Below are 12,921 nucleotides of genomic sequence, written 5' to 3' on the forward strand. Positions count from 1 at the left end.
CGTCATTAGAGGTACACTTACTGCACAGCGGTACGTCGACGACATCCTAAGACCTGTTTTGCTACCGTTCCTTTTGCAGCGCCCTGGGCTGGTTTTTCAGCAGGACAATGCCAGACCACATACGGCACGTGTTGCTATGAACTGTCTGCAAGCTTGTCAAACTCTTCCTTGGCCTGCCAGATCACCAGATCTCTCTCCCATCGAGCATGTCTGGGATATGATGGGAAGGCGATTGCATCTGGCACGGAATGTTGATGACCTCGTTCGACAATTGGATCGAATTTGGCAGGAAATACCGCAAGAGACCATCCGGGAGCTTTATCGGTCTATGCCACGCCGTGTGGCAGCTTGTATCCAGGCTAGAGGCGGGTCAACACCTTATTGAACTTGTTACTGTAACTCTGCAATAAATTATTCAATTGTTCTGAAATTTTAATCATTTACTATTCTGTACATTGTCTTCCTATCCACCAATTTTCGTTTCAATCGGACAACTCCTTCTTGGTGCGTCGATTTTTTTGTTATAGAGTGTATATAAGCCTACGAATTGTTTAGAAATTGTTGTTACTAAACCAAGAATCACAATTAATAAACTACCACTTGAAAATATTTATTCGCTGTCCGGAGGCAAGTTGGCATCGCTGTGTATAAAACTATTTTTGTGTGTTCTGTATTGCATTAATTTCTTCAAACCATTTTAGTAATGATAATAATATAAAAAAATTAAAAGCATTAAAAATTTACACGAATTAAGTGTTTCTAATAACCTTGGCTTCGCCGGTCACCGGTGAATTTCATAAATCTATATCTAATCATACCTTTTATTTCCCCAAAGAAATAATTTTCATTCTGTTTTATAATGAGCGAATGCAAATATTTGCATTTACAAAAAATATGACGCCTGACCTTTTTTGTTATCTCAATAAAAAATTAGAATTAAATGCCGCGGCGACTGAGTATCCAAAATCTATTTTTAACATTTCTTTCTTCAACTACGTCAAATTATTGTACAACCATTTTTAGGTTTACTTTATTTTCTAACAGACTTTGCAGTCTTAAATCTTCCGTCAAATTATTTGAATATTTATCGTGGAGTTGGCCCAATTGGCGTGGCTTTTGGCGTATCACTTTTAAAATATTTTTTGAATGAGAAGTTCTTTTTATTTACAACTAGAGGTCATGGGTGAAAGTCCTTATATAGCAAGACGGAAAAGAGAAAAACCTGGTACGTAAAACATTTCATTCCAGCATTTTTTTCGAAAANCGTCAAATTATTGTACAACCATTTTTAGGTTTACTTTATTTTCTAACAGACTTTGCAGTCTTAAATCTTCAGTCAAATTATTTGAATATCTATCGTGGAGTTGGCTCAATTGGCGTGGCTTTTGGCGGTATCACTTTTAAAATATTTCTTGAATGAGAAGTTCTTTTAATTTACAACTAGAGGTCCGTGATATCATTGCTTTACAAAATAAAAGTTTTATTCTAATTAACATGCTGTTTTCATCTCGTACAATTTATTTTATTTTCAATATATATGGTGTACGGGTGTTATCTGAAGCATCAACTACTTTTCCCATCTTGAACTCTGAAGTCGAAGTATTATCTTAGAGTAATTTTTAATTTGAATTATACATCTGCGCAAACTTCTAAATTTTCCAGTGGTATCACTTTTCTTGCTTTTTAAGGATTATCTTTCAAGGATTATAAAAATATGTATTATTTGCGATATCTTCAGAGATGCCAATTGCTCCAGACACGCCAAATTTAGAAAAAACGGTAAATAACTACAAACTAAATTCATACCTGCCAACTTTTAATCCCTTCCATTATGATTTTCCACAGTGGTATAAAAAGGAATTAAAATTTTAATTTTGTGCAAAAAAAATACGTTGTTTTTGAAAAAGCTTAAGCTGACAACTATAATTGTAACAAAGATTAATATATGTGCTTAATTTTCTTAAAAATACTGGTGATCAAAATAATTTAAAAATTAAGTTTATAAAAGAACAAATAGTATATATTTACTACCACTATAAATATGAAAATAAAATTTTACGCCAAATGCGTAAAAGTAGGCAGGTATGTAAAATTTGCTATTATTTGACAATTTTTATTGTTCTTTAATAGATCTAGAATGACTTAAATCAATAAAGGGTGAATTATATAAGCCTACGAATTTTTTTGAAATAGTGGTGGATTAAAATCTACTAAATTGAATTTATTTAACCAAGAATCACAATTTATAAACTACCACTTTATAATATTAATTTGCTGTCCGGAGCATCTCTGTACCTCAGGGGTGAAAGCGAGACGGAAAAGAGGAAAGGCTGGTAGTAAAACCTTTTCAGTTATAGCTAGTTTTGGGGAGGAGTTTACTTATTCTTTTTTTAAAAATTTTCAACAATATCTAGTTTATCTTGGAAAAGAAGCAGTTTTATATATATGCCAGAATTATAAAAGAAATCTTGATAGTTACAGATATTTCATTTTTTTCGAAAAAAATGCTGGAATGAAATGTTTTAAGTACCAGGTTTTTCTCTTTTCCGTCTTGCTATATTAGGGCTTTCACCCATGCTGTACCTTTACGAATTATATTCTGATTCTATATGAATTAGAAAAGTGCGATGCTGGATAGACTTAAAATCTTAAATTGTCTGCTATATGCCTGCCAACTGCTACAGCTTATGCAAAATATTTTAGTGGTAGACATTTAAAAACCAAAATTTTAATACTTTTGCTAGAATATTAAAGACCAACCATAAGAAAAGTGTTACGATTTGGAGTTTTATATGACTAACTAATAAAGTTGTATCGGAGTACCTATCCGAGGGGGCTATCTGCTCCTTCATCGGAAATAAAATTTAATTAGTGGATGGGAAGGGTGGTGCGGCCTTTAACTAAAATTAAATCTCAAATTGAGGTACATAATTAAAAACAAAGTCTGGGTTACGTATAAACAAGTTAAATCGCAAATTGATACATAAAATTAATACAAATACAAGATAAAAAAAAAAAGGAAAAATATTTACAGTTATATACAAGAGGGGAAGACTCCCTGTGCACTCCCTCGCCTCCCCCCGGTAGCCGGGATTCTCAGGTGCAGAGTGCATATTTCGTCTAAGGTAGAAGTGATAATATTAAATTATCGGTAATGTTTTGATAATACGCAATTACTAAGAAAGAAAGCGGTTATCGGGCTAGATTAAACGTTATTATCAATAATATATACCTAAGTCTAGTAATTTATTAAAATCACATGTACAACAATCTTTAGCTTCTTTAAAAAAAGGTAGCATTTAGTTTAAAAAGATATTCGTCGATTTTGTCTATTTTTTGATCGTTATAAAGGGTGTTATTACGAACAAACCAGGCTGCCTCGGTGATTCTCCTAAGAACTTTATGCTCAAAGATTTAGTCTTTTCGTTTGAACGTTTGTAAGAGTCCCCCATGCCGGGGATGCATAGCATAGAATAGGTCTTATACACATTAAATATATATGTCCTTTTGTATGTAAAACCATTTTGCTCTCACTTTTTAGCAGTGGTTTTAAAGCTTGGAAAGCAGCTTTAGCTTTTTTAAGAATATCAGATATATGAAATTTCCAATTTAGGGAACAATTAATGGTGATTCCTAAGTATTTGGCTTTTGAGACCTTAAGGATTTCTTCATTGAATAGGATAATTTTTTCATATTTGATAATTTTTCTCTTATATGTTTTTCGAATAATAAGAAGATTTGATTTTGTGCTATTAATTTTCACTTTCTACCGGCAGCACCAGTTTTCAATACCTGTGATGTTATTTTGCAGTCTTTTGATGGCATTATTAACATTTAATGATCTACTTAGAATCGCAGTATCGTCTGCGTAGAATGCAGTTAAAAGTTTAGCATCTCCCCTGCTTACCCGGAAGTCCGAGCAGTAAATAAGAAAGAGGATGGCTCCCAAAATAGAGCCATGTGGCACTCCTGCTTGAATATTTCTACTTGTGGAATAGTGGTTATTTATTTTAATTTTGAAAGTTCTATTCATTAAATAATTATTAATTATTTGTACAAAATCATTAGGAATATTATGGTGAATCCAATTATAAATTAATCCAATGTGCCATACTCTGTCGAACGCCTTTGCGACGTCCAACATGAGTAAAGCAGTAGCTTGTTTTTTTATAGAAACCTTCGCTTATGAATTCTAAACTTCTTATTAGTTGTTCTGTTGCAGAGAGATTTTTTTATAAATCCGTATTGTTCATTAGGAAGAAAATTTAGGAATGCTCACAGTATTATTATACTGATTACTATTAATAAAGAATGAATTGTAAGTGGAGATGACTTGATTATCTGAGTATCTATCTGTGGGTTCAATATTTGGTGAGAATTGGTCTTCTATTGAGTTCGCAAAAATTTCTGTCTTATCTTTGTCGGCATAAATTTTCACTCTTGAGAGGCATGTTAGTTGTTTTGTTCGTTTTCAGAGATTTAATCATCTTCCGTACTGAATTGTCGCTAGTGTTCAAACCAACGACTTTTTCATTCCATATGTCTTGTCTGTATTCTGTTAATTGTTTGTTTATCATTTTTTGCAGTCTATTGATTTCTGTTTTAATGTTTGGATAGTTAGTTTGCTGATACTCCTTTCTCATTCTTTTTTTTGTTTTTATTTGATCTTTGATATTTTTCGGTATGAATTTATAGTCTGCTCTAACTTTAATTTCTTCGGTAGCTTCTTTATAAGCAGAAGTTTTATATCCATAGTTAAATTATTGATATCTTCTTCAATATCGGCTTTGTTATTTAAATTCTTGATATCTTCTTCTATATCGTCTTTGTTATTTAAATTCTTGATGTCTTCTTCTATATCGTTTTTGTTATTCAAATTCTTGATATCTTCCTCTATATCGTCTTTGTTATTTAAATTCTTGATATCTTCTTCTATATCGTCTTTGTTATTTAAATTCTTGATATCTTCTTTTATATCGTCTTTGTTATTTAAATTTTTGATATCTTCTTCTATATCGTCTTTTTTATTTAAATTTTTGATATCTTCTTCTATATCGTCTTTTATTGAAATTCTTGATATCTTCTTTGATATCGTCTTTGTTATTTAAATTCTTGATATCTTCTTCTATATCGTCTTTGTTATTTAAATTCTTGATATCTTCTTCTATATCGTTTTTGTTATTTAAATTCTTGATATCTTCCTCTATATCGTCTTTGTTATTTAAATTTTTGATATCTTCTTCTACATCGTCTTTGTTATTTAAATATTTGATATCTTCTTCTATATCGTCTTTGTTATTTAAATATTTGATATCTTCTTCCATATCGTCTTTGTTATTTAAATTCTTGATATCTTCTTCCATATCGTCTTTGTTATTTAAATTCTTGATATCCTCTTCTATATCGTCTTTGTTATTTAAATATTTGATATCTTCTTCTATATCGTCTTTGTTATTTAAATTCTTGATATCTTCTTCTATATCGTCTTTGTTATTTATGTTTTTCTTGATAAAGGATAAGTTAAGAATATTTTTAAAAAGTAGTCAATCGGTTTTCTTTCTTGTAATGATTTTGTCTTCTTTGTTAAAGCAAGTAGTGGCAATTACTCTTTTAAATCATTCATGTGTAGTGGTGTGGAAAATAAGTTCAAATGAATGAAAAATAATACATCAAAACATTAAATTAGGTACCACTAGAAGAAAGTTTTACAAAAAGCGTAGATAGCTAGTAGCCAGTGATCACTGGACTTGAAAAGCCTAGCATTTTTTCTCCCTCAAACATAATGAGTCGGTGACCAATATCGACTGGTTTTTTTCATTCAAATTACCATTCATATAAACTACCAATCACTCAAACAAACTACCTTTACATAGGAAAATGTTCTGGTATTTAAAAAGAAACTTATTACTTTTAAAGTCTTGAGTAAAGTATCGAGTGAATATCTTTTTTAAAAAAAGTGGGAATGCTAGGCTAAGTTCAATTTTCTACCTTATAACATCAACATTACATGCCATTCCTATGTCGTGAAAATAAATTCCCAAAGAAATAAAAATGTAGCTTTTAGTTAAATTCTTTCACCAATGTAAAACTTTTTAAGCCACGCTTTGCTACACTTTTAAACTAAGCGATCAGAAACTGTTTTCTAAAAGAAAAAAAAACTAAATTTACTTGACCGTAATAAATTCGAGGCCATTTTCGAATTCTTCCCTTTTGAATGAGGGAAAAAAAAGCAATCTTCTGCATTCACAGTCTCTATCGTCTCAAACATTTTTCTAAAGAAAGTTTCATAGATGTAGTGAAAATAAATCTTGTCTAGTGAAAAATAATGTAACTTACTTTTAAGAGATAATTAGTTCTAAATTGATTTTTTCTAAATTGACTAAATATTTTAAATTGAACATTGATAGTCGTTAATTGATAATTAAATTGAACATTGATAGTCGTTAATTGATAATTAAATTGAACATTGATAGAGTCGTTAACTCAAAATTGTGTCGGCTGTTCAACACTGGTAATAACATTAAAAAAATTATTAATTACCTGATAAAAGTTGACGATATTTTTATTCTCCCTTCTCTTAATGATATTTATATGTTATATTCTTCTTTCGAATCATCTCCAATTCCTCCCACAAAGAGATATTGATGCTTTTAGTCCAGTATTCTTCAGAAATATCTTCTCTTCGTATATTTTTCGCTCAAAAATAAACATGCGAAACTGCATATTTATTTTATACTATACTAGTATACTATGGTGGTACACTATTTCTAGAAGAATTCTAAAAATAATATTATTACGTGTATTACACGACATACCCACTATACACCGAAGAGCCATTACATTATGACCACCCAATAACGTGTAGGACCACCTTTAGCCCTCAAAACTGCAAGCACCCGCCGTGGCATTGATTCCACAAGGTGCTGATAGGTAGTCTGAGGTATCTGGTACTAAGCGCTCACCAACTGGTCTTGGAATTCCCTCTCATTGCAAGGAGGTAGCGTGGAGGATTTGGTTTTCCAAGTAGGACCACAAATTCTCTATTTGATTAAGGTCAGGTGATTTTGGAGGCCAGGACGTGACTTGAAAGTCACTGAAATGTTTCTCGACGATTCGACCCTTATGACATGGTGCATTAACCTGTTGGTAAACACCGTCTCCCGTAGGAAAAACTGTTTGCCATGGATGGGTGAACCTGGTCCGCAACTATGTTCAAGTAGCTTACGGACGTCAGGGATTGCTCTATGAGGATTATGGGTCCTAATGTGCCCTATGAAAACATTGTTCCTGGGCGAGAAACCATGAAAACCTGGGCGAGTCCATTGTTATAGATGGAGGGTGGTCATAATGTAATGACTCTTTTGAGTATGTCATTTAAAATTTAAATGCCTTAGCAGCTTAATTCTTCTTAAAACAAAGGTCATTTTTTTTGCATCCACCCTTACTATTGCATTAAAAGAACTTTTTCGTTAAACTATTGCAAAATGAGAAAATAAATTCATTTCACGATATAATATAAACATCATTAATTGCATAGAGAATATTTCTCAGAATAAAGCGTTTTTTACGAGTAAATTGTGAGATTTCCTCCACTCATTTTTCTTTTCTTTTTTTTATGCATGATGGATTCGCGAAACCGGTAACAAGATATGTCACAAAAATCATGACGGTTGTCAGAATTCGGATTTCTTTTATTTAGGAGAAAAAGATAAGGGGAAAAAGTCTTGTTCCTCTCGGGAGAACTGCGGGAAAATATTTCTGTTGTAAAGAAACATTGCATAGCATACTTTCTTTTCTTCTGAAAAGAAATGTTTCGAACTTTAAATCTATGTGGAATGTTTAATATTAAAAGAAGACATAGACCATTATAAATACTTAGAACATGAACTATGTTCTTCTGAGTTCTTATTGTAAAGGGAATATTGTCAGTGCAATTAGGCTTGCTTTTACCCCTACTATTTCGTCTGTAATTTTTCCGCTTGTTTTTATGGTTAGGCATATTGTAATAATAATTGTGGTTTGGCTTGAAAATCATAGGTAAATATAAAAGCAAAAGAGGGCTTTATTTAGACAATATATCTGATCAAGTTTCGAAATTGTAGATTAATATATAAATGAGATATAAGTGAATACGTATATCAAGAACATGAGCTATATTCTTTTGAGTTTCGACACTTTTATATATAAAAAGAATATTGACATTACTATTAATTCTTTTTGTGCCTTAACTAATTCGTCTATAATTTCGTGGCTAAGCCTCGTGTTTTTGTATGCTAAATGCGAATTATTCTGGGAAAATGAGATATCTAGAAAGTTTGAAGAAAAAAATAAGAAAATACAATAAATGTATACATATTGAAACAATTGTATTGAATCGGTAATTAATTACTAAGTCGTCCGTAACTCAGTAACCACTGTATTTATACTGGTTCCTTGCTCGCCATCCTCGGTTTTAGTAAATTATTGAGTATTTAATTTGACTAACTACTTTAATGTAATAGTATATTGTGAGGTACAAGAATTGGGGCACTTCATTCTTCATAGAAAAATATTTGCCTATGGGCAACGGAGGTATGGTATCGAGAAATATAAGTAAGCAATGATATAAATTATATGTACATAAAAAAAAATAAACTAATCCGATTAATAATGAATATAATATACAGGTATCCGAATAATATACATAAAATATTTATGTGATAGAAATGGTAGTATTTACAAAAGGAGCGAATGTATACAAGTTAACGGTCCTAATCGATGTAGTAATAAAAATTTCAGTAGACTGTGTCATACCTCTGTGCGTCCCCAAAGTTGGGATTTGCAGGTGTACAGAGGGATCACTTCGTAATAAAAATTTAGAGTATACTGCGTCACACCTCTCTGCGTCCCCAAAGTTGGGATTTGTAGGTGTACAGAGGGATCACTTCGTAATAAAAATTTAGAGTATACTGCGTCACACCTCTCTGCGTCCCCAAAGTTGGGATTTGCAGGTGTACAGAGGGATTACTTCGTAATAAAAATTTAGAGTAGACTGCGTCATATCTCTCTGCGCCCCCAAAGTTGGGATTTGCAGGTGTACAGAGGGATCACTTCGTAATAAAAATTTAGAATGAACTGCGTCATACCTCTCTCTGTCCCCAATGTTAAGACTTGCAGGTGTACAGAGGGATCACTTCGTAATAAAAATTTAGAGTATACTGTGTCACACCTCTCTGCTTCCCCAAAGTTGGGATTTGCAGGTGTACAGAGGGATCACTTCGTAATAAAAATTTAGAGTAGACTGCGTCATATCTCTCTGCGTCCCCAAAGTTGGGATTTGCAGGTGTACAGAGGGATCACTTCGTAATAAAAATTTAGAGTGGACTGCATCATACCTCTCTGTGTCCCCAATGTTAAGACTTGCAGGTGCACAGAGGGACGACTTCGTCTAAAAATGGGGATTTGGTAATCGTGAAAGATAAGAGTTGGAATGGCAGAAATTTCTAGGTACGAAAATATTTGGATAGTGTGCCGTCGCATAAGAGAAGATTGGTGGAGGGGCTATGATAAATATTGTGCACAATAAGTTCTAATTTAAAAATGTTGATAAAATTAGCAGCTGTGCAGTTTAATTTTTTTTTTTATAAAACTTCGCTTTTCTTTCCTCTAGGAAGTCTGAAATTGGTTTAATAATTAGGTCATTTCTGAAATCCACGTTCCTTACAAACCAAGGGCGCTGTTCATCTATCTGATACATTATTTTCAAATACTTGTATTTTTTTTAATACACGACTTTTGCGCCGTTTATTTGCCTAAGTTAACGTGTAGCTGATGCAATTTTTTATTAAATAAAATTATTAAAACCTCCTCTTCAAATAAACTTCTAAAGGATTACTTTTGTTACCGGCTTTACCCTGATTGATAACGTTTCACGCGGACATGCATTTGTGAGAGTATTTGTGTAAATTGGATGAGTGTGTGATTTTCAGTAAGGTTAACACTAGGTTTACGGGACGCGTCATTTTGACGCATTTCGAATTTTATTAGGAACATTTCAAAACCCGTTTTCATTTTTATTTTATCTCTTGAATATGACTTTTATCCATTGATCGAGGTAAATATAGATAGAAATCTAGTTTCTACAAAACTGCGAAGTTGAACATTGATTGTCGTAAACTCACAATTGTGCCGGCTGTTCAACACCCGTAATAAAATTTAAAAAAATAATTAAGGGATGAAAGTTGATAATATTACTTTCTCCTTTCGAATTTCCAGCTCCTCCAACAATCAAACAGATATTGATGTTTCTAGTCTAGTAAGACATGCCAACTGCTCCGGAGACGCCAAAATAATTACAAATACGGCAAATAACTGCAAACTAAATTTGCAAATATTAGGCAGATAGTGCAATTATTTTTAAAGATTTAGCACGTCAAATCTTTCTTTTTCTTCTTTATTTAAATCAAGCTGGGTGCCTGGGCCGCGCAGCGGCCCCCATCCCATTCATCATGAAATAATTTACATTGTTTGAAAACATTTTATATTATGCAACATTGTGGTGGCAAGATTAAAAAGACAGGAAATAAGAAAAAAGAAAATATAAAAAGAACAGAAATTACAGGCATTGTTTGTATATTACATATTTGTCAGTTCTATTGGAATATGTTATTTAATAATTTTTACAGTGGGTTTCTAGATTTTAATAATAACGGATTTTTTAAAGTTCTGTTAAATGCTCAGAGTTTGTGTTTTTTATTTTCAGCTGCTCAGAATAGACTGCAAGATGACACATGAGATTGATGTAGCTCCGGATGCATTGGAAAGTTAATGATTTTTACTGCGATCGATGATGCTGTGCACTATGCTGTTTCTAATGATTTGGCGATATGCTGAAAGGATGGATGATTCTCATGATATTTAGAAAAAGTGATATCAGTTGGGGTCGAACCTGGGATCTTTGTGGTTGTATGCGGGTGCTTTATCCATTCGGCTATGACTGTTTACTTCTATTTCTGTTGCTGATGATGAAATGAGGCATCAGATGTATAAAAGGCTGCATTACGTCGGAGATAGCAATCTTTTTTATAGTTTTCATAGGATAGGATCTGGTTGAAGTTGGCTGTTTGGCATTTTTCGGCTTTCTTGTAGAAATCTGCATTTAATTTGTTGATGTATTCGGAGAGGAGAGGAATTTTGAGGTCTTGATGGATATTTTTATTTCTAATGAACCAACGGGAGCGGGTGATTTTTCTGAGTATTTTGTTTTGGCATTGATTTAGTTTTTTCATTAGATGTGCCGGTATTGTTGCCCAGGCAGGAGAAGCATAAGTTAAAATAGGCCGGATCATACTGGTATAGAGGAGTTTTCGTAGATTCATAGATTTCGTAGATGTTTGGATTTTGTATAAGTGGTAGAATAATATTTGCTGCTGCTATTGCTTTATCTGTTACGCCAAAACTTAAAAAGTGGTGAATCATATAATCCTACAAATTATTTAGAAATAGTGGTGGATAAAAATCTGCTAAATTGAATTTATTAAACTAATAATCACAATTTACAAACTACCACTTTAAATTATATATTTGCTGTCCGGAGCAATTTGGCATCTCTGTAGTGCTGTTATATGTATTCATTCTTGCGTCAAATTGACGCGTGTTAGTTGAGATAGGTATATAAGAAACGTCCGTAAATCTAGTGTTGAATGATTGATCACTCGTTTTTCGTAACTTAACATAACTATATTAATTAATTAATAATAATTTCAAAAACATAACGAAACTTTTTCATTACTGAACTCATAGTTCGAAGAATAATAATGAGCAATTATAATATAGTAAATTTTTAATGCAATCTTGCCGCTACCACCATTGCATTCACATTTTTTTAAATACTCTTTTGAAAAAAGAAACCACATTTTTGAGAAGAAGCTAGACACAAAGATGTTAAAATCATGTAAAATAGTTTATTTCGGAAAATTGAAAATTCTAATTTAATTTATGAAAAATAAAACTACTCGTCAGCTAAGAACAGGGGTGAAAGCGAGACGGAAAAGAGGAATGGCTGGTAGTAAAACCATTTCGGTTATAACTAGTTTCCGGGAGGAGTTAACTAATTCTTTTTAAAACAATTCAACAATATCTACATTATCCTTGGAAAATAAGCAGTTTCATATATAGACTAAAATTATAAAAGAAATCTTAATAGTTACAGATATTTATTTTTCTCTAAAAAAATGCTAAAATGAAATGTCTTTCGTACCAGTTTTTGCACTTTTCCGTCTTGCTATATAAGGGCTTTCAGCCATGGCTAAGAATGACAGTTATTTTTAGCTCCGAAATTACCTTAAAGCAGTAAAATGATTGTACCCTAGGTATTATTAAGTTGTCTTTTCCTTCAACACTAATTTTGTTCTAATATTTGTTTTAATTCTTAGCATATTCCAATTTTTTAAAAGGATAATGCCGTAAATACTTTTATAAAATTCACAATTTTCAATTCAATCAAACTATGGAATAGAAAATAATGAAGAATAATATTTAATATATAAGCTGGTAGTTAAATAATTTAAAAGTACCTCATATAATATCATATATATATATATACTAGGAGGCTCCGCCCCCTGCTCGCTAACGCTCGCCAACCCCCGAGAATTGCTACGCAATCCGATGTGGTTCACGCCGTGAACCATGGCTCGCTCGGCTCGCTCGCCAATGAACACAATGTTCTAGCACAAAGACATAATATATTATCATCAAAGACATAGTATTTTATCATCAAAGACATAGTATTGTACTTATGTAGAAGAATTCTATCAATGTTCTTATTGGCTTTTAAAAAAGTATATTAGCTATTTAGATTGTACATGGTGAAAAAATCAAAACATTAGCTAAATAAGAAACATATTAGCAAAATAAATTATCAAATATTGCTTCACTAATATT

At 32.1% G+C, this 12,921-nt stretch overlaps 1 protein-coding gene across 1 annotated transcript in view; it reads right to left on the reverse strand.

The window, feature by feature from the left end:
- Positions 1 to 5,024: 5,024 nt before the first annotated feature.
- The window catches only part of LOC139426897 (uncharacterized protein PF3D7_1120000-like), a 16,279-nt gene continuing 8,382 nt past the window's right edge, over positions 5,025 to 12,921 (reverse strand). The window contains exon 2 of the mRNA XM_071187032.1: positions 5,025 to 5,485. Coding sequence (XP_071043133.1) covers positions 5,025 to 5,485 — 461 coding nt within the window. The remainder of the gene's footprint in view (positions 5,486 to 12,921) is intronic.

This window comes from Parasteatoda tepidariorum, chromosome 10 (assembly GCF_043381705.1).
Source record: "Parasteatoda tepidariorum isolate YZ-2023 chromosome 10, CAS_Ptep_4.0, whole genome shotgun sequence".
Classification (NCBI taxonomy): Eukaryota; Metazoa; Arthropoda; class Arachnida; order Araneae; family Theridiidae; genus Parasteatoda; species Parasteatoda tepidariorum.